Below are 22921 nucleotides of genomic sequence, written 5' to 3' on the forward strand. Positions count from 1 at the left end.
ACTCTTATTTTATTGACATTAACAATGCTATTTTCAGTAAAAGCCACAATGATTCACCTGAGTTTCGACACAGATTAATAATAATAATAATAATACATTTTGAACTTACATATTACATATTAATTACAGTATGTAGGCTGAACATATGGCCAAGAACAAGGATTTCATCCTCTAATTTAGACACTGCTGCAATTAGACTAAAAGTATAAAGGAAAAAGTTTCTCTCTTATTAACATATACATACATACTTACATAACAGCCTTAAAACCTACGATTACTTTATTCCTCTGTTTTTCATAATCTGTATGAATCTGATCAGGATTATTGACAAGGATCAGACTATATTAAAATAAAGCTATTATCAACACTACTTGCAAACGTTATTGTGTTGTTATTTATTTATTTGTTGCTATGGGGCTCAAATTGTCCCAGGGGACAAACCACTGACACAAGACATGACCACATCAACTCAGAAATGTAAATATCACCCTCTCATTTTATTTTTGCTTGAACCCCTATGGATGTTGATCTCTGTAGAGAGTGAGTAACAGCGACACCCAGCGGCCAAACAGTTAACTATAACATTTAGCCTAAGATGTAGCTGAGACAAAGAAATTAATATTAAAAGTAAACACATTTCCTCCAATAAACAACCACAATGCCTGCAACCAGTTTGTTTCTGCTTGTTGTATTTGGACAAACGCTAATAGTGTGACAGTTTGAAAGATGAAAATGTGAAATAGATTTTTGCTTGTTATAATCAAATGCCAGGTAACACAAATTAACTTATAAATTAATTTGTTACTTGGAATGAGTCCTTAAACAGGGACTGGTCTCTCTCCTCTGACACTTTTTAAATAAGAAAATTAAATGTTTTAAATGTTTTAAATAAGATCTATAGCGCGTGGATGTAACTATGTATTTTCATATAATAAAAAAAACAACAATACAAAAACTACAAAGAAAACATAAAGCCTAATAAACTCAGTCTCGATGCTGATAGTAACACTATGGTGGTACACCTATATTTACCTGCGGAACGGGATTAAAGGGCAACACTTTTGCCCTCGGCGAGGAACACTTACATAAACTCTTGCAGGAGATCCGCTGTTGACTGACACACCCGTTCACCTGTAGCCTACATCCGTGCTAGGGAACTCCATTTTAATTACTCTCATGTGAGATTGTATCAGTATGAAATGTTTTAAACCTGACTCGACTCCTATAAAAGTATGGAAAGCGTGTGTCTTTTACGCACAGGAATGGACACACTCTAAGAAAACTAGTTAATTTAAGTAGCCTAACCCGGTCAGATTTGTGAATGAAAATGTAGATGCAGTTGATTTGTCTCCCTCTGTCCGCCGTAGTCAGGGTTGACATGTTTAGTGGCTGGGAGGCAGGCGTCAAACTCTCCTCCTCCTCCTCCTCCTCCTCCGGGCATTCACTGACTGTAAAACCAAGGCGTGCATTGAGCGCCAATGGGAATGTGGAACAACAGGTAGGCGTCCTGTAACTGCGTCCCTTCGGCTCACTCGGTGCTTTTTGGAGAAACAAGTGGACAGACAACAGCTCGAGCTCCGGAGACAGAACTTCTCCCGGTGGTTCCTTAATAGTCTCAACCTGTTTCTTTTGAGAGCAGACGAGCTGGCTTGCGCCTTTCAGATTTATTGGCTGGGAAACACTACAGACAAACACTGACAGGTTTTGTGATTGATTAATTGCAGTGGACATCTCAATGTGGACACAGCGTTGAGGGTAAGCCTGCATTGTTCTATGCGTGGAACAACCTAAACAGTTAATTCGTCTATATTTTCATATAATGTTCCACTCTTTATCAGGTTACTTCAGGTTGCACTAAAAAACGGTTGCTTTATGCATTTAAAAAAATAATCTCAAATCAAGATAGGGATGTGGCTGCCCCAGTGGCAAAAGTTTAATCTTGTTGTATCTGCTTGGTTGTTGCATAATCCAAGAAGTGTAGCAATATCTTAACTGTCCCCCCACGTGACTCACAACAATAACGCCTCCATCATATTCTTATGTAAGTTTCTGGTCTGATTTAGATTCTGGAAGTCTGTTTAGACCCACAGTCCTTGTAAATGTAAAAGACAAAATGTGTAGTGACAGCAGGAACTGTAGTGATTGTTAATTTAATCACTGAAGCTGCTTTTACTTTTATGGCACAAGTCTCTCTCTCTCTCACTGTGTCTGACATTTGAAGATTAAGTCAAAACTGACCAGTTATCGCTAGCTACATCTAAATAAGGGTTTTCTTTCCTCACAGCTGCCATATTGTCTATGCTGTTAAATGTCCTCTGGGATAAAAGAGGGGACACACTGAGAGTCAACTGATCCGAAGAGGTCAGGCGCACACTGACCTATACCTCTTGCAGGAGGACATGGAGGTCCTGCGGCGGTCCTCTGTGTTTGCAGCAGAGGTCCTGGATGTGTTTGACCGGTCGTTGACTGAGAAGGAGCTGGTGTCCCAGTCTAAGGCCTTGTGCAGAGACTACATAATGTCCAGACTCAACCAGAATGGACTGGGATGGTCCAAAACTGAACTCAACCTCTCTCCCTCGAACGCAGCACTCACTGATGTGTCTTTGGTGCTTCTCTGTCTTGGTAAGAGAAACCTGAACAAACAGTTAAATAAGAAACTTAAAGGGGTAAAACGTTGTCTTATAGCAACATGTATGAACATTCGAGGCCATGGTCGTTATTTCCTTGTACACTTTAAACCTCATACATTCGGGAAAGGATAGGTCAAGTAAGATGAAGTGGCCACATTACAGTTTGTTCTTTGATATCTTTCAGTTTGCCCGTGTTTGCTATTTAAAGTTATGACAGTTGCCACTGGTGTACTACTGAGAAATAATTTCAGTCTTAATATGTAAAATAAAGCTTAACATAAAAATAGTTATACCTAATTATTTTAACTAGATAAAACTCAGGCACATAGTGCATACCCCTCAGACACAGGCCTCAGATTTTATTTATTTTTTAAAGTATTTTGGGCGCATTTTTATACTGTTTTTATAACTTTTGTATAGACAGTAGAGAGATGATGGGAAATGAGGGAGAGAGATGCAACAAAGGTCTCGACCAGAGGACGTTTAGGTTTGTTGTCCATGTCTTAATCCCCTACTTAATTTCTTGATAGAAAGATAATGATAGAAAATGTGGTAGATGATTTTATCTGCTCTGTATTATTCTTTTGGGTCTGGGTATCAAATATACATTTAGTGATGGACAGTTATGGAATACATTTGCCAGATGGTTTTCATGTTTTTAATGCAGTAGTTCATGTGGTAAGATGGTGTTTTTGCATATTTTCACCATCTTGTAATATTAAATATTTTAAATCTGTGCCAAAAACTGATCACAACTTAACGTTCAATCAAGTTTCATTGAAATATGCTAATAGGTTCTTGAAATATCTTACTTAAAGCAGATGGACCAGAAAACATAACCTCCTTGGTAGAGGCAATAACTGTTGCAACAGACAATAAAATAAGAGGAGCAGGACACTATCAGTTACAATCAATGAAATTGGATTTGAGACTTTGCCAAAGCATGTTTGACTCTTCATGGCAAAATGCAGATTCCATGAAGCAGTACTCACAGGCTAGTGAGAAAAGCAAAGACAAGGACAGATTAAGGTTAAACCTAAATTTTTATTTCAAGACAAAATGAAAGATTTGAGTTCTGTATACTGGAAATGGAACACTATGTGATCTAACATGATATTGACTGATTTCAAAGCAAATAAATAAATTGTCATTATGGAGACGTGACCACAGCTGGAAGAAGTGATATGATCACTGTTCTCGGATCTAAAAAACAGAGTTGCTTCGTTCTGATCTACTTTTAGATACAGTAGGCTGAGAACTGAGATGACTCAAGAGAGCTGGAAGAGATAATTGATGCAACAGAACACGTAAGAAACTAGACTGAATAACTTTGTACTTGATGTCCACATACTATAATGTGTATTTCAAGCTATGATGCTTGAGGCAGATCTTGAGTTAAGGAATGTGTGAAAGCTTGAAGCCAGTGATTACATCTGGAGTACTTGAGTCACTTAAGACAGAAGCTGTGCCCAGCGTCTTTTTTAAGCAATGCCAGCAGAGACGTACATGTTTTACTTGAACATCCTGGCAGCTGAGTGGACCTCCTCTAGCAGAGTAAACACTTTGAATCAGTTGAATTGTATAATAGTTTGTATAACCCAGAGTGTTTAAATAATTGCCTTAAACTGAATCTGTGTTTAGGTTTCTGTCTCATTCACCCAGATTAACAGTTTTTTTCCTTTATGTCTCTCTCTCTCTTTTTCTCTGTGCTCTCCCTCTGTTATCTAGGCGACGAGCTGGAGTGTATACAGCCCAGTTTGTACAGGAACGTGGCGCGGCAGCTCAACATTTCTGTTGCCATGGAGAACATGGTCTCGGATGCCTTCATCGGTGTGGCGACAGAAATCTTTTCAACAGGTACGCAGCTGTTGATGAAGCTGATGATGATGATGCAACACACTGTATGCTGTCCAAGGTGGAAACTAACCATGTAGTCTTCAAACAAAAGGAGATTTGCCAGCACAGGAACTAATTTACACTTCCACAGAGTCTCAGGCTGCTGGTGAAGGCAGTTACTGTGATTAAACAGGTTTCCTTTTGGCTGAGAGGTGCTTTCAGTGAGAGTGAGTGGGTGTGAATAATAAGTAGTTAGAGTGAGACTTCATCTACAACGCATAATTGTTCCCACAGCCATTTAGATTGACTATGTGTAGACACACTGGTGCTTCCTTAACAGATAGCACTGATTTGTTTATTGTAGTTAAATAGTGGTTTTGAATTCAGGCATTATGGCCCAAGCAATAACTTGAAAATAACATTTCCAGTGAAGCTAATTGCCAATCATGTCATATTATGTCATTCTTTGATAAATTGTGATGTTGGTGTTCTTTATCATCCTTTTTGAATCACAAACGTCCCAATCCCAAATGTCTTAATCTTACGGCTGCTACAAATAAATATCTTCAGACCAGGCTGTCTGATCTGTCTTCAGCCCAGTCTTTGTCTTGAATCAGGTCTCAGTGTCTTCTTGTAGGTTTAGCCCTTATTGTGCTATGTTGTAACCAAGGCCACTTGGGTTTTTTTGAAAGGTGTTGTTTTTTTTAGCCATACTAGTGTGTCTTGGGACAGCGATGTCGGTCTGTTGGTCCATCACTTTGGGCCACACTAAAATATCTCAACAACCGTTGGATGGATTGCCATGAAATTTTGTACAGACATGCGTGGTTACCAGAGGATGAAACCCACTGACTTTAATGATCCCCTGGCTTTTGTTCTGGCACCACCATGAGGTTGACATCTGTTTTTGAGTGAAATGTCTCTAACTATTGGATGGATCGCCATTGAATTTGGTCCCTTAGATTTTCATCTCTTGCCATTATCAGGTCCAAATGTCACCTCATCCAATAATTTGAATTTGAATAAATATCAGTCTCAGCTGTACTGTAATGTTTAGTGCTAATAAGCTAATGTTTGCATTCTAACACTAAACTAAGATGGTGAACAAGGTAAACATTATACCCGTTGAACATCTCCATGTTATTTTGTCATTGTGAGCATTTATGATGCTGATGTTAGCATTTAGCTAGAGCCCCCATGTGCTTAAATACAGCCTCACAGAGCTGCTAGCATGGCAGATATAAAGATCATGATTAAAGATCTATCCTGAGGTGCTACAGTTTATGAAAGGTGACCTAAAGTGGAGGAAGGGATCCAACATTTCTCAGTTAAGATACAGTAACTTCAGCAAACTTTAATTTACGCTATGCTCACTACCTCAGAATAGCAATGTCATTTCCTATTCATTTCACATTTGCATGTATTGTCCTGAGTGATTTATCAATGAATAACATTACGGAATAAATATGTATTAAATAGTTTCAAGTCTTTGCTAAGTCTTGGTCTAGAGAGAGGAATTTTGTTTTGTCAGTTTCGCTATGTCTTGATTTCACTTGACTGGTGTAAATCCTCTGTAGACTGCAGGTCTAGACTTGAACTTGTTTGTGTTGCTTTTCACACTATTCAAAGCGGCTCTGACATTTTAAAGAATCCAAATAAAAAGAGCGACTTTATGTCCTCCGTATGAGCCTTTGGGATAGATGAGATGGTCTGGTTTATAGAAAAGATCAAAAATGGACTTGCTTTATATCATTTTCATGCCTGTGTTCTGGCAAAGCTTGGTCTTGTTTTGACGTCACGAGGGAGCAATTTTTGGAAACAGCGTGGGATTCCTTCTGAAGAATAACAAACTGGTGAACCCAGGCTGCCCTAGCCTTCCGGGACGGGTCGAAAGCTGAATATAAATAGAAAAATGCATCGAAGATTGTTTTTCCTGCTATCTGGAAAATCTTTTTATAACAACCTATTTTGCTTTTTGCCATTCTTTATTTTGCACCCAAGTGCTTAACATGAATCTAGAGACCACAAAGAAATGAGATGTCCAGTAAATCTACGTATCAAAACCAGATATTCTTTTCGAAACGTTTTCGCGACCATCTGTACTGTGGTCTCCCTCAGTAAAATCAACATGCCTTGTCTCTCCTGCATCTATATTTGCCTGCCTCCCACCACTGTTCTTTTTCTTTCCGCCCTGCTCTCCTCCAGCTTTATCCCTGACAATCTTTTCTCTATTCTTGGCCTGCTTCTCAGTAAGGAGTGACATGTGACGTACTCGGGCAGCTTCCATGGACAGATTTAAGCTTGCCCAGAGCTCTATCTCCTTATAGCCACAGTCAGACTGTAGGGCAGCTCTGACGAACAGTCATGACAATGCAAGCGGGCATAAAGAGGCTAATGCCATTAGGTCCTGCACTGCATCACCAACAGTCATTATAACTATCCCTGCTGCCTTGGAAACTGTACCTAGAAATGGCTGGATGCCCTTAATTATCAGACTGGATTGTTTAGATACAAAGGAGGACAAAGAATTTGATCTTTTCAGCTTTATGACTCTCGATTGCTTCTTCGTAGTAAAATAATTTTATGAACCTGATGACATCCTCACAGAAGAATACTACATCAATGTTCACCCACCTCTGGGCAAAGGCAACACTGTCTCACCCTTTTTAATTTACAGCTAGCACGCTAAGGCGTCTTATCAGCTGCATTAACAGAAATGTGCTGGTTTGTTGACTTAAACCTGGTATTTACAGTTTATTTCAGTGCAAGGTCCACAGACTGCCCCAAATGTGACAGACTTTGAGGAAAGAGAAACCATAGAGGAGATGGGTGCTGAAGCTTGGCATGCCTCGGGGTTGGCACCCATGTGAACAGGAAACGAGTGTTTATGCCGAGATAAATGTGGCAGTTTGATCGATTCCGGTCAGGAAATTCTGCCACAGTGGAGGTTTGAGGATCAGCTTTTCTGGATAAAGTGCGATTTTTGCTTCTCACTTATCAAACAACTGCTGTGTGACTGCATGACAGAATCAATATCAGCTTGTTTTGCTGATGCTTAGATCCCCTCCAGATATGTTTTCAAACGTATGAAAATACTCTGTTTTGATTAAATATATTCATCTGTACCTAATCAAAAATTTTCCTTCTCGGTCATTGATAAATGACCGAGTTTTAGAAGTTAATCTGTTGGACACAATATTTCTCCTGCTTCACTGAGAAGTCCATTCCCAGTGTCACTGGAGGTTTTAAGTTTCAGCTTCATATTTGTGTAAGTTGCATACTGAACCATGATTGGCTCCAATTTAGTTTTGACATTGCAAAATCGTATGTACATGTCTTATACACAGCCTGAACTACAACATACAATTATTTTCATTATCTCTAAATCTTATTAATGTGAAAAATGCTCATTGCAGTTTTCCAAAGCCCAAGCTTGCCCAAGATATAAACAGACAATATTCACATTTGAGAAGCTGGAACCAGAGAATCTTTGGCATCTTTTTCTTAACAAAATGCTCAGATTTAGTTTGATAATAGATTCATTTTTTGTTTGGGCCTATTTACCAATCAGTGAATCACTAATCACTGAAGCTCTAAACACAGCAGAACCTTCCCCTTTCAGCAGAGGAATTTGAAACCGACTTTTGACATACCTTTTCTGCACAGTGAAGCTCAAACATCCAAGAGAAGTAATAATAAGCAAAGCACACTTCTGAGTGGAGTGGGACTTGGAAAATAACAATAAATTAATGATCAGCATCAGGGCATGCACATCTATCTATAGACACAAATATAGATATCAAACATAATCAAGTGATGTCTGTTTTTCTGGCTGCAGGTATAACATGGGGAAAGGTGGTATCCCTGTATGCAGTAGCCGGAGCCCTGGCTGTAGATTGTGTCAGACAAGGCCATCCAACCACCGTTCACATCTTAGTGGACAGTCTGGGACATTTTGTCCGCAAGTTTCTGGTTCCCTGGCTGAAGAGACGGGGAGGATGGGTAAGTGACCACTGCTGTACATGCAGATACTCATGATTAATAAGGTCCTGAAACATGAGCAGCATTGTGAAGAAATGTTACATGTTTCATTTTAGGGAATTTTCCCATTCGCACTAACTAGGCTAAATCATGTTTTTCATGTTTTGTTTTTCATTGTTTATTTTTTATATGATTAATGCTGCTGCATGATTAGTGTTTTTGAGATATTTTGGGGAAAAATTACATTTAAACAAGTTGACATTTGAGTCAGTAAGAGGAAAAAAGACTGCTTGTGTCATGTTTCTCTGGAGTTTTAAACTGGCAGCACTCCTAGATTGCTTATGCTCAAGTTAGATGACTAATTCATTTTATCTTGTTTATGGATCAGAGCTCAGTTTGCTTTCATAAGCTCTGATAGATAGAGTTAGAGGGGACTTGCATAAAATCTGATGGTAGCTCACTCAGAAAGCTCCTTCTAACATACTCATACTTCCTGTTGTCTAACCTGATGCAAAGATTTGCAATGGTAATGTATCTGTGAAAATAATGTGTTTAAGGTGGAGCACTTAGTCAAGTTCTGCTGGACTCAAATAATAATTTTTAATATATAATTGTCACTCAGACAAATTCAGAACAAAGGTGGCACTGCAGTGATTTGAAAAAAAAGAAGAGAAATAACAACCTAATGTCCTCAACATTTTAGTGACTCTAAATTTACAGCTGATATACCAATAAATCTACAGAATAATTTCCTCGTGAAGCTTTCATTAGAGCATACAATATTATATGTTAAATTCAAAAATATGATCAAGACCAGAGGTGGTTAGCCAATCTAGTGGCATAGCCTATGGGTGGCAATGTCAACGGTTGGTTAGTGCACCAAATTGTTCGAGACTGAAACATCTCAACAGCTACTTTGATTTTCTTGAGATTTGGTGCAGACAGTTACTTTGGTTTATGACCAAATACCTGCAAACCAATGACATATCCATCAACATCAGCTGTACTTTGTGTTTAGTGCTAATTTGTAATGGTTAGCATGCTAACACGCTAATCTAAGATGGCAAACATGGTAAACATTAAATATCAGCAAGTATCATTGTAACATAGGTAACAATACCATTTAGCTCAAAGCACTGCTGTGCCAACCTCACAGACTCTAGCATGGATGTAGAGTCTTATTTTTACCACTGAAGTGCTGCCATTTTGGTTTTGGGAAACAATGATTTTTATAGGCAAAGCTACTAACTTCAACTCTGTAACTATATCAATTTGAATGTCCTTTTATTAGGCAGAGATCACAAAATGTGTGGTGAAGAGGGATCTCAACCTTGAACACCACTGGCTGTCCTCTGCCATCGAGTCCTTGAAGTACTTCCTCACTACAATGTACATCTACATCATGAAAGAACAATGAACAGCCGAGACACAGCGTACCGAAGTTATCATCACTGTTTGATGTGAGAATCTCACTTCAAATCTTGTCAATTCATGATGGAGTGGAGTTGGTCGTTGTACTGGATGGGAGGGACTGAGCCTGCCAGCCGATATCTTGCCATCAACACGTTTCATCTGCATCATGTTTGTTATCTCTGTGTCAGATAAGTCTGATTACCCTTCATTCAAAGGGTAGTCGTGGTGATATTTAAGATCATAAACAGTGATGGAACAAGTTTGTGTCACTCGACCTCTTCTAGATATTGTTACACTGCTTACACCAGTGCAGTAAACCAGCTTCTCCAGTGTTGTAACTGTAATGTATGATGGTGTTGGGGCTGAATGTGAGCAATGGGAGGCTGTTTGCACTCCTGAGCAAAACTGTCATGTGATGTTTGTCTCTGGAAATACACCTGAAGGAATAATGAGGGTGACGGTAATGAAAAGTGATGCTCAGCTGGCTGGGTCTTGTTAGTTTTATGAATCCTCCTGAGTCTGAAAAGGAGCGACATTGTTTCACTCACTCATGGGTTTACACCTAAGCGCGATATCAGATGGTATCAACTGCTGACACTTTTGATTCACACTATTGTACTTTACCAAAGCACAAACTGTCTCTTTCCATATATGATCCAAAATGTTGTGACCTAACTTTCTGCTGCAGTTCTACACACTTAGAAATGTTGGGTCTCATTTTGCCCATTTTTGGCCAAAGAACGTAAAGACAGAGGAATGGTTTGTACTGCATCCATATATATTGGTGGTACGGATTTGCTTTTAAATCTGTAAATAGTTCATTTATGTTTTTTATTTTTAAGATTTTGATTAAGACTTCAACAATTGAAGCCACTACAGTATACAGACAGGATGATTGTATGGTATGAATGATGGTTGTCCCTTTTTGTTTATAAATGCGTGTGAACATTTTTAAAAAATCTATAATAAACTTAACAATCTTCACACATGTACTATTATTTTATGACGCTTTATCCCACTTTACTATGAGATCTTGACAGTTTAAAGTTTTTTTTAAGACTTTTCCTTTTAGGTAACTAAAATAAAACAATGGCAACCAACAACTGGACGGTAATCCATAAGGACAGAACAAGAAGTTTGAAAAATAAAGATATTAAAATAACTGAAGACAAATAGGTGAAATAGCTTCAATTTATTTTAATGTAGTCCGTATAACAACCTGTATACCTGAAAGGACATGACAAACTCTTTGTATCTCAAAGGGTCGTGCTTATTGGCTTACACCACAACCACAAACAACACCCAGTGTAAGAACAACTCTCTGTGACTCCGAATTGTATACTCAAAAAACACTCCAAACACAGTGCATTGACTCCACGACAGACATTACTTTAGCTTTCAATCTTATAATAGTGCAATGAAAGATAAAGATAACAGGACACTGTACTTGGCATTAATTCATCAGCACTTTCTAAGCTTTAAAGCACCAAAATCTTATATTTGGACAATAAATATTAAGATAAACTATAGCAAGCACCCATACTCCAACCTAATGGAAATGCTATATGAAATCTTTATTTTGTTAGATTAAGAGGTTGCCTTTGGAGTTTTAGATCTCCAGTAGCGCCACGGAGCTGTTTTTCTAAGTAGGTCTCGTTTTTTTTAATCAGCGTGTGAGATTTTCTGCAATGTGCCAGCAAAGGCAGGAGAGAAAGAGACTGCGAGCCAATACACATGCATGTAAACAATACAGGATTTAAAATACTTTGGGGGGGACGAGGAAGGAAATACACTGTTAGACCTTACACACACAATGTATTTAGTGACGAAACACTGAATGTAAACATCACTTTTGTTTGTTTACACGAAACCTCCATAGGGGAATATTACATTTTTTAATTCGACTGTACCTTTAAACTCTTGGTACGTCTCTCCCACTGTAAAAGCCCAGTTATTACTGTACGCATGTATTGTAAGATTTACTTAATGGTTAAGTTTGAGTTGATTAAATTATATTCATTTAACAGGTACTCTCACATTATAGGATTATACCATCGTGTAGCTGTAGATTTGTTTACATGATTATCTGACTCAACTGATTATTGATCAGGCCTTTTTTAGCAGCATCTCTCCTGACTAAAGTATATCTATGTAAAAGAAGCCTGCCAGCCTGTTGGGTCAAGATGAACGACTGTAGGTGATGTGCAAGTGCTGCATCAGTGCCTGGTTGTCTGTTGCCATGGAAACCGTCTGCTCCAACCTCCCATCTGGTCGGAGCTGAAACACTCTCGAAATCTGAGAGATGGGAACGAGCAGGTAAGGACAGACTGATTAAAGTAAGTTCCAAAGGAGAGCTGCTGATGTTTTATGGACTGTGTGGTCAGTTATTTTACATGGATTTGATTCTAATGTATAAATGAAGTCATTAATATTGATCAATAAAATCAATTTTACCTTCTGTACATGCGGCTCCCTGGCAAAAGATGTTCTGGCCAGAGCCTGGCTCTGCAGGTTCAGCTGCTGCGCTGTCAGCTCTCCCTCCTCAATCTCCACTAGACCTGCACCAAAAAATAAATAAATAAATAAACCCAATCTGGACTCAAAACATGTGTGAAGAGCATGTGTGTTTGTGTGGACAATACTGTAAATTAGCCATTAAGAACTCATTATATTCACACTCTAATTCCAATTAAATTTTATACTGGTAAACTAATAATAAAAATTAATTTATGAGAATAATTTATTACCTATAATGCACAACTAAAGACAGCAAAGGCAAACAAAGTGGTGTGTGTAAATGATACGTATTCATGTGTATGCATCATTTTTGTCTGGAATATTTTTGCTCAATGGCCCTGAGTGAAGTCTAATCTAAGCAAAATACTTTCAGTCTATTCACATTAAGTGACTGAGCCTTTGCACATCTGGAATGAGCCTGTCAACTTTACAGCATATTCCAGAAATACAAGGTGGGGCCTGGTTAAAAACAAACAAACTACCTGAGTTCTGTGCGATGATGAACGCCACTCTGTTGGATCCCGGCTGCATTCGAATAAAGCCACATTCTCTGTGCAGAGGCTTCTTGGACTCAGCATGGAAGGCATTGAACCTGTCAAACACAGTAACAACAGGAATCAGGAGCAGGTTTTACTTTAGTACTGACAGAAAAGCCCAACAGTCAATTTAACACTTCAACATATTGGGGATCAGGTTGACTAATACAGCCTAGTCACCCTAGTATAGTCATAGGTAATACCAAACATAATGTTTCTGTTACTAATCCCAAGCCTCACACTCTTTTAAATCACAGGAGAGAAGCTCAGGTGCCTTGTCTGAAAATGTTAAAGCAAGGATCCACCCTCTTAAAGAATGTATCTAACACAGTTGCTAGAACTTTTTGTGAGTAACACTGCTGCAAATCTTGTTTATCTGACCTCCAGCACCTTAACTTCTTAGCTCGGGTGTGGTTACAAGTGCAACAAAGTTCATCTCATACGTTCTGGGTGGGGTTGGAGGTGGAACAGGATTGAATGCTGGTGTAAAGGTTCTGTGTATGAGATTCTGCACAATAATTTAGCAGCAAACAATGATTTTCTAACTATAGTGGAATAATGGCATCCTGAGCAGAGAAAGACTAAACAAAAAAGATCTTACTGTTAACCATAAAAGTATATCTCTGTTGGGATCCTTTCCATAATGTTTCCATAATGTTAACGTAGGTTGGTTGCTGGCTGACAAGTAGAGCCAGAATATTTCGGTAAATTAAGGGTTTATTTAGACTAAACCAGAGTTGGTGATTGTTGGAAGTGGAAAGACTAATGAAGATGTCTGAATGTGTTTTATGATCTGCAAGGTAAAATGACTTGGTTGGTGGTTTTCTCAATGGTCTGGTGGACAGTAGCACCCATTTGTTTTGGTCTGAGATGCTGGCACTCTAGTGTGTGGCACTTTAGTGGCAGTGAATGTCACTTCCAGCTCCTTCAAGTGAATCTTTAAAGTCTGATTGCTCACAGAATAACCTACGTGAAGTTGATGACTGGTTGTCCCACATGGCTGAAGTTCAGTTTCTCCGTGTAGCGGAAAGGTTTTATGGTGGGAAAACAGCCCTCCCCAGGTTCATCAGACTCCCAGGTACCAAGAAGCCAGTCTAGAGGGAGGAGGGCTGGGTTCAACTCCACTGATGGTAAAACACACAAACACATGCAGTTTATGCTGCATTATCATGACAACAGAGAAACAATATTCTGTTCGAGGTGCTGTTGCCACAAATTTTGATTGATATTACTTTACATTAATACGTCGAATGTATGACTGAAGATTAATATTTGAGGTATTTCTTTCGCATTTTGACTTGTCGTAGCAGGAAAAGCACAGGTATTACTAATAACATTAACAATTGCTCAGTGTCCCAGTAAGCCATGACAGTGAGAGTCTGAAGCTACCAAGTGTACATATTATCCCCTAAACGTACATATTCTTATAGCAGCGGGGGAAGTAAATGATAAATCGATGGATGGTATCTAAAATCTAAATTTGCTGTGATTGCTGGTCTCCTCTGTTAACAGTAGGAGGCACTAATGCTACGGTCTGCTCGAAATGTGACAGAAAGCAGAAGAAGACGATTCTGCGCAAAATACAGAGGAAGGTGACTGTTTTAAATCGCATATATACAATCGAAACTTTGCAAACATGACGCAGTCATCACAGGCAGCATACTAGGACTCACTCTTTGATATGCAAAGGTCAAACAGCACAACGTTACAAACAGCTCAGACTGTCCGGTGGTTTCAATTTGTTTACTTTCATGGAGGCTAAAGTTAGCTAACCTACGGTCGTTTTCACAGCTAACGCTAAATTAAATGAAAAGAGCTTCGAATAATTTTCAGTGAATTGTTTTACTGCTATAACTTTACTTTATAAGTAACGCTATTATAAACCAACAGAGTCGGTAGTTAGCCTTTGGTCACCATGACATTGTAGCTAATAGCTAGTAATGTTACATTTGACATTGTTTCTTGTATCTTATTCTTAATTGTTAACAATCATCCTACCTGTGTGATTTACAGGACACGCCATTTAAGAAATGAAACTGCAGTCAGATCAGTACAAATGCATAAAATCAGACGGAACTACAAAATGCCACTAAATTGATCATATAACGTTATAGTTACACTGCGACGGCGTTGATCTAGTTAGTATGACGTAGTTGAATTGGACAGCCAAGTCGCAGCAGGGGATCTTGGGAAATGTAGTTTAGATGGTTAGGTACTTAAGATAGGCTGTGTCAAAAAACTTGAGTAAGTGGGGCTAACATTTTTTAAAAATTATTATTTCTTACTGTTACCACACATTAAGGCAGGAGAAGTGTTTGATCATATAAAGCACACTTTATTGACACTTGAATGAATCATATGACATTTATCTGGTCCTTTATTTAAAAACTAGCCTACTTATACAAGAAATGTACATGGCCTGTGTTTTATAATATCGCTGCAGTCCAAAGCACATAGAAATTCCTGAAATGAATGCACTTGTCTCTTAAGCCCTGCTCCTTTTGCAGTTCTTGAGAGCGTCTGCCAGGGCATGCAGTGCCAAGTCAGCATTAGTCTTCTCGCAGTTGTATCCCATCAATCCGATCCTCATCACCTAATGAAAAGAGAGAGTGAAAGTAAATTGCACTAGAGCCTGCAGTGACTCAGCATCATGATTCAGAAAACTGTAAAGACACCAAACCAATGACATTGCTCTTGTTATAACTTGAAATGGGTTTCGTCAGTCCGGTTTAAGTAGTGTTGTAGTGGAAATAAAGGTGACTAATATTTCTCATGGAAACGCATTATTCTATCCAGGACGATTTCCCTTTGTTCAGTGTTTATTTTAGGGGAAATTACTTTACATTTAGGTGACGCTTTTATCCGACTTACAATTGCTATAGAGGTCGCACGCCTCTGGAGCAACGAGGGGTTAAGTGTCTTGCTCAGGGACACAATGGTGGATGTCTCACTGTGGGAATCAAACCCTGGTCTCCCACACCAAAGGCAAGCATCTTATCTATGCGCCATCTCCACCCCACATTATTTTTTTAAACATTACCCACTGCTGCTAAGATGCTAAGACTGATCTTGAATAGCTACAATGAAGGTCAGCTGATGACCATGACTACAGTACTAAAGGCATGGATTTGTCCACTGTACAGGTTTGAAGTACCAGCAGCAACTCACCATGCCGATGGAAGGGCCCAGGCCTCCAGTCATCTCCATCTGGTGGTGTTTCATGATGTAGGCAAGCAACTCTTTCCACTCATAGCCATCGGGGATGGCAATGGTGGTGACGGAGGGAAGCCTTAAGTCCTGCAAGACAGACATGTCACAAAATGACTGTGGTCACAACCAGGGCAACACTAATGAGGTATGCTGTCACAATAACCTGTCAGTCAGTTGTAGTGTAACATAAACAGTCCTGTATCTAAGAGATTTGATATGCAAGGATACTGTAATACTGATTATTAGTGTGTATTAAATGTGGAAGTTCTTGTACAGTGTTGTTGTTGTTAGTTATTCTTCTGCACAAAACACTACATTACCTAGCATAGTATTTTGTTTTATGTCCGTTTGAGCTGCACCCTTAAATTAATCACCAACTATTTTGATAATCGATTAATCCCAAACACATCCAAATTCTCTGATTTCAGCTTCTCAAATGTGAATATTTTCTAGTTTCTTTACTTCTCTATAACAGTAAACTGAATATATTTGGGTTGTGGACAAAAGAAGACATTTGAGGACGTCTCCTTGGGCTTTGGGAAAAAATTATCAACATTTATCACAATTTTCTGGACCTGATAACTAATTGATTCATCGAGAAAATAATTGACTGATTAATTGATAATGAAAATCATCATTAGTTGCGGCACTAATGTCCACCTCACCCGCTCAGGGATGAAGAGCTTGAGACCCAAGTCCTCCAGTCCTCTGTACAGATAGGCTGCCACCTCCTTGTGTTTCTTCCAACACTCCTCCAGTCCCTAGAGGGAGACAAAGATCAATCAGACAAGAAGTTAGACAAGGGCTGCTCCCAACTCAAAACTACTGCAATGTTAAGAGGCAAATTCAGAAAGTTATGTCCATTTTCTAGCACAATGAAAACCGCTTTTTCCTCACTTGGGATGTGATAGTGGTTTGAACAGAGAAGTTGATGCATTGCTGGCAATAAAAATGATTTCCATAATTAAAGGCACAGGCCACATTTTGTTCCTGTCACAAACTCCCTGCTGTAAAATAAAGACTGATTGCAGAAGGTCCTGGCATAAAAAAGGTTTAGACAAATATAGTGCAAATGTATAAAGACAACATAAACAAAGATACTAATTCTAAAAGTTGTGAATGTCTTTCAGTAAAGCAAAGTGATGAAATGTCCATTTACCTTCTCAGCAACAATTGCCAGACTCTCTCTCAGGGCAAAGAATCCAGACACTGGACCAGTGTGATGGTATCTAAAAACCAGAGCACACGTTACAAAATATTCTCATACCAAACACTGATGTTATAGATGCTCTTGTGACAGACTGGTATGAACCTTTCCATCATAATGACAACCCTAAACAAGGTTTTCAAAGCTTAAATGTATAAAAAACAAATATATTTTACTCTCATCAGTCAGTCACAATCCCAGTTGAAGAACGGTTTAGGTGGTATGAAGAGAATAAGGATACATTAGTTGGCTGTAGTGGACTTACGCTCTGACTGGTTCGCCATCACAACCCCAGTAGTTGGACAAATGTGTCATATCAAAGAGGTAGGATAGTGGTTTTGTTTTCCTGTTAAACATCTTGTGGCTGTGAAGGGTAACAGAGAGACAGTGAGATTCCCTCTTCAATTGCTTTTTGGTCTTAGTTGTGTCAAACTAGGCCTCCTAAATGGACACATGCCTGCAGGAACACCCCTACAGGGTCCTTTCTTACCATGCTCTGTCATTAAAGGAGATGGGTGCTGTGCCAGGAGGCGCATTGAGAGCCTTCTGAGAACCAGTGTACAGGATGTCAATATCTGAGAGCACAATGAGAGGCAGATTATATCAGACACAAGCAAACGGCAGCAGGAATTTAATCCTTCATTATTGTCTTACTTTGCTTGTCCATAAAAATTGGTGCTGCACCAAGAGATGCGACCGTGTCAACCAGGAAGAGGCAGTTATGTCTGAGTGAGATATGAGAGTATGCAGTGAGAAATATGACGTAGTTGGTAATAACATGAAACCATTTATCTTGTGGTGTGTCTGAGGCTCACTTTCTGCATATGTCTCCGATCCATCCACTGGGTGACAGAGGCCCGCAGAGGACTCTCCGTGTGTGAGGAAAAACAGGACAGGCTTGTGCTTTGCTATGGCCTACAGAAAGAGTTAAAAGGAGTTTAATCACATATATGTTCCCATTACTCAGTACAGTGAAACTGATTGTGTTTCCCAGTTATGTATTCATCATAGTAGTTCAGCCATAGTTAGGGCTATGAGAATGTTATGGGTAAGTTATGGGCTGCTTCTGAGACATTGTGCCTACCTGTTCGATTTCCTTATTGCTGAAATGTCCTCCAGGTGTTTTTACCATTCTATGTACAATGGCACCTGAAGATAGATAGATAGATAGATATTGTAGCCTACATGTAGTCTTCTTTGGCCGCCCAATATATGCGTGCCTAAAACCGTGTGTAAACACGTACCCATTCTTTCTGCAATTTCTGCAACGCGCTCTCCCCAGATTCCGTTGATAGCAATGAGCACGCTCTCTCCGGGCTCCACCGTATTGAACACCGCGCACTCCATGGCCGCGTGCCCGGAGCCGCTCATAGCTATAGTCATGTTGTTCTCTGTCTGAAAGGCATACCGGATCCCTCGCTTGATGTCATTCATGATCTAAGAAACACAACGAAAATGTCAAATAAACGTTTTAACCTGTCTGTCACCGAGTGCATTCAGTGCTTTCAGTGGGTCTGTGCAATTAAGCACAAAAGATTGATCTTTTTTAAGAAAGTTAGAGCACTGACTTGTTTTAAATATATCATGAATAATTGGTGTACAAAGTTGAATATAGTCTAATAAAATAAATAAAAAAATAAAGTGTTTAAATTACCTAAAAATAAGGGAAGTTATTGTAATACTACTAAAAGTAATTATTCGGTAGCCTATTCCAAGTTTTAGGATTACAATTAGACACCAAAATGGACCTGCGCCGCCAAAGTTGAGTTCTCGAGCCAAAATGCTTATTTCCACCTTAGATTAGGCCTAATTAGAATTTAATATATATTACAAGTCAGCATTGGAGCATTTACCTCATACATTTCTGGATGCAGGTGACCAATTATCGGCCTGGACCCTGCAGCTAAGACACGTGGAGGAACGTTTGAGGGTCCTGGTCCGAACAGGTGACGCAGTGGAACTTCCAGCGGCCGGAGCATGCAAGCCGGCGGCGGGATGGTGACGGAGGACATGGAGCGCTCCAGTCGCTGGAGCAGGGGCGCGCTCCTCGCGGCCAGCGGACTGTCAAGGGCCGCTGCTGCCTGCTGGGCGAGCAGCGCGCTCCGGCTGAACAAAGCCCGCTGCATCAGGGCTGGTGTACTGGTTCCTGAGAAACCTGCAGCTAGTGAGATCACCACCGACAGATGAAGAGACTGAACCTGTGACTTTTGGGTGATCATTTAAACAAACTGGTCTTTGACCTGTTGACCATGTGACAGTGTGCCTCCCCTTATTACCAACCCTGCTCTTTATGGGTTAGCAATAAGGGATTTAACGTGAAGTTATTATGGGAAAAAAGTGTATCATTTTGTAAATATTTGATGAATGGCTGCAGGTATTTTCACAGCATTTCAAGGTTTAAAACTTTTAAAACTTTAAAAACTAGAAAATACTCAAACTGCTTCTGAGCAGGTGGTTATCAAAGCCTCTTTCCCATTTGGATGAGACTATATTTGGAAATTAATTAATTATTTAGTACACTTCAAATGACAAGCAAGATATTTTAATCTTTTCCAGGCCAGAATTTAAGAAGTCTTACCAAAGTAAAGACTCATCGGTGCATGTTGGTATTTGTTACAGTTTGGATCCACCAGGACTGTTTTTGTGACCGGTCTAGATCCAGAGCACTTGGGTCAACTCTTATGGAAAAGTGTACTTGGCAGCTTAGAACTGGTTTAGGTTAGTTTGCAGGTTTATTGATTTTTTCTGCCCCTTCAGTCACAGCAGCATTGGGTTTGTAAAGAGGTGTCTCCTCTCAGGGAGCCAATCTGGGGACAGACACACCCACACCCACCCACCTACACACACAGACACACACGCATGCAAATCAATACTCATCATGGAAAATGGTTCAATCTTATTGTCTTTATTGTTAAGGTTGGGTAATTTCCTGTCAGACTTTGTTCTGTTGAGTTTATAAGTATATAATAAGTGTAAGATGTAAGTTTCAAGTTAACAGTGGGCTCAAAAGTTTGATTAATGATTAAACTTTTGTTGCCTAGAAAACACAGATTGTGAAAAGATCTAGCTGAGACAGAACTGCAGAATGGATCACATTTTATTTGTGGAAAGTGTTGTCCACACACACACACACACACACACACACATTTTTCTCAAGAGAAAGAGGATTACAGTGGTGGTATTGTACGATGTATAATGGAAATTATTTAACAAAAGCAACTTCTGCAAGTTTTGATAGGACCTGTATGGAAAATGCACATGGCAGAGTTGATGAGGTGGTGCCATATGGTCAATAACACTCCTTGATTTCAGGCATTGTTGTCAAGCTTTGAGGACCTCTGACTGGTCAGATTTTATTGTGTCCTTGTTTGGGTGACTTGTATCTGTATTTTTAGCTGCTCTGCTGAGATCATTTCACTCTAGATTCATTTTAGTGCCAAGTTTGTACAGAGCTGTCCAACCCCAGTGAGAAAGCCATATTGTTTAATGGTGCAAGAGTTGCTGTATTCTCAAAACAAAACATTACAGTGAAGAGTGAGCAGAAACAAGTTTATGCTCTCATTGATGAGTTCTGCTGGAGGTGAGCATTACTGTGGATCACCACATGTCACTAAATATCCAAAACATTGATATATTCTTAAGTTTTATGCTCAAAAACGTTTTAGTTTAACATCATGTAAATCATACATACATCTGCCGGTTGTTTGTTTTAATGTAAGAACAGTTATTAATCATTGAAGTTGTGTTTTTAAGGATGTTAAAGATGGAAAGGGGTATAGGTATACCTACACCATTCAGTTCAAACATTCACATTAACTTTTTACTGTGATGTTAAAGATTTATTCTGATCAAGTGCTTTACTTTATAAATATCTTAACAAGCTGAATGGGAAACAAAAGCAAGGTTTTGCTAAACTTAAGAGATTATGTTTATTCTTTGCCCTTTCTCTGTAACTGAATATTTTTTGCTTTTCTTTTTTTTTTACTGTATTTTCTTAGCTAGGAGGATTAAGGTGCCCCTCTCTGAGTCTGGCTGGGTAAATAATTACACCACTGGTAAATAAATGGGACCTGTGTTGATCTCTCAATGGCCTTTGCACTGGACTGAACACTCAAAATTGTACACAAACAAAGCAGGAGGAGGTATAGACAAAAAGAGAGAGAAAGAGGGCAGTCAATAGTGATGCCAAACAGCCTCAAAATGAGGTAAATATGGAAAAGGACTTGGCCAATTCAAACTATCTCATCCTAGTTTAAATAATAAAGATGCTTTTAATTATTTTCTTTTTAATTAGAATTCTTGAATTTTAGAATATTATAAGAATGGATGAACATCCAGCTTTCACCGATACATTGGTTTCTTGTACATGTTCAACCTGAGCTTGAAGCTGAGGCAAGTCCCACAGCTGCGGGAAAACATCATGTCTGGTTCCTGTGCCTAAGACGCCACACCGTAAGGACAGGAACAGCTACAGACTGGTGGCTCTGACGTCTCATCTGAAAGACATTTGAAAGACTCGTTCTTTGATAACTTAGGGAACCCGTCAATGCAGTTTGCCTACAGGCCTACCTTCTCCACAGATCCCTCTCCCACCTGGAAAAAACTGGAAGCTCTGTGAGGGTCATGTTTTATGATTTCTCCAGTGCTTTTAACACCATCCAGCCTACGCTGCTGAGAGACAAGCTGGAGTACGCTGGAGTAGATCTTCACCTGGACTACCCTGGACTACCTCACCAACAGACCACAGTTCGTGAGGATTAAGGACTGTCAGTCTGACACGGTGGTCTGCAGCTCGGGGTACCACAAGGAACAGTATTGGCACCCTTCCTTTTTACTCTCTATACTGCAGACTTCACCTTCAACACCTCAGACTGCTACCTCCAGAAGTTCTCTGATGACTCTGCCATCGTTGGTCTCATCTCTAATGGGGATGACAGAGTGTACAGAGAACTGAATTGGGACTTTGTGGACTGGTGCAATCAAAACCACCTCCTTATCAATGCAGCAAAGACTTGGGAGCTGGTGGACTTTCGCAGGAGTAAGCATGTCTCCACAGTACCTGTGAACATTCAGTTTTATTTTATTTTTGGTAATTTGTTTTATAGTTGTAAAAATATAGTTTTTTGTTTAAATTTTAGGATTGTTTAATTTATTTTTTATTTTTGATATTGTTAGCATTATGTTTAATGTCACTTATCACTTTACTTTATTCCATGCTATCCACTTGCTGCTGTAATGTTGAAATTTCTCACCTGTGAGACAATTAAAGGCTGATCTTATCTTATCTTCCATAGCAGGTCTATTATATGAAATTCTTTCACATTGTTAGTCATCGGTTTAATTAATAGTATTAGTAATAGTAATAAATAATAATGGTCGCTATAGATTGAAATGCTGGATTAGGATGACACCAGTATTCATTTCTCAGGCAAACATCCACATTTTTTAAGTTGAACTCATAAAATGTATCTTTATTTTATAATGTCCTCACCATGCGATTACATTTTTTAAATCTGAGCAGCAGATCATCAGTCAATCATTACATTTTACTTAGAACTCAGCAAAACAATCACAAGGTTCACCTACTCCCT

At 39.2% G+C, this 22921-nt stretch overlaps 3 protein-coding genes across 4 annotated transcripts; 1 reads left to right on the top strand and 2 right to left on the bottom strand.

The window, feature by feature from the left end:
* The first annotated feature begins 1474 nt into the window (after positions 1 to 1474).
* On the top strand, positions 1475 to 10844 carry bokb (BCL2 family apoptosis regulator BOK b). 2 transcript variants are annotated; one of them, XM_038718047.1, is made up of 5 exons: positions 1475 to 1755; positions 2285 to 2622; positions 4359 to 4487; positions 8305 to 8468; positions 9739 to 10844. In XM_038718047.1, the coding sequence occupies exons 2-5, from the start codon at positions 2400 to 2402 to the stop codon at positions 9862 to 9864; spliced, it is 642 nt and encodes a 213-aa protein (XP_038573975.1). In that variant the 5' UTR covers positions 1475 to 1755; positions 2285 to 2399; the 3' UTR covers positions 9865 to 10844. The 2 variants fall into 2 exon arrangements, with proteins under 2 accessions (XP_038573975.1, XP_038573976.1); XM_038718048.1 differs by having other exon boundaries at positions 2394 to 2622.
* Positions 10845 to 11033: 189 nt separating this feature from the next.
* Positions 11034 to 15130, bottom strand: thap4 (THAP domain containing 4). The gene is made up of 5 exons (XM_038718049.1): positions 14912 to 15130; positions 13884 to 14037; positions 12860 to 12969; positions 12315 to 12418; positions 11034 to 12155 (listed from the first exon to the last, which is right to left on the bottom strand). The coding sequence occupies exons 1-5, from the start codon at positions 14934 to 14936 to the stop codon at positions 12039 to 12041; spliced, it is 510 nt and encodes a 169-aa protein (XP_038573977.1). The 5' UTR covers positions 14937 to 15130; the 3' UTR covers positions 11034 to 12038.
* Positions 15131 to 15274: 144 nt separating this feature from the next.
* On the bottom strand, positions 15275 to 20043 carry agxtb (alanine--glyoxylate and serine--pyruvate aminotransferase b). Its single transcript, XM_038718046.1, is given in 13 exon segments — positions 15275 to 15506; positions 16082 to 16210; positions 16789 to 16884; positions 17283 to 17352; positions 17596 to 17694; positions 17821 to 17905; positions 17985 to 18055; positions 18146 to 18164; positions 18167 to 18245; positions 18415 to 18479; positions 18575 to 18767; positions 19184 to 19491; positions 19909 to 20043. Coding segments are annotated over 13 exon segments (1338 nt in total). The 5' UTR covers positions 19925 to 20043; the 3' UTR covers positions 15275 to 15398.
* Between the last annotated feature and the right edge of the window lie 2878 nt (positions 20044 to 22921).

Source organism: Micropterus salmoides, unplaced genomic scaffold (genome assembly GCF_014851395.1).
Source record: "Micropterus salmoides isolate LMB-PRFRI ecotype aquatic unplaced genomic scaffold, ASM1485139v1 Ms_hic_scaffold_14, whole genome shotgun sequence".
Classification (NCBI taxonomy): domain Eukaryota; kingdom Metazoa; phylum Chordata; class Actinopteri; order Centrarchiformes; family Centrarchidae; genus Micropterus; species Micropterus salmoides.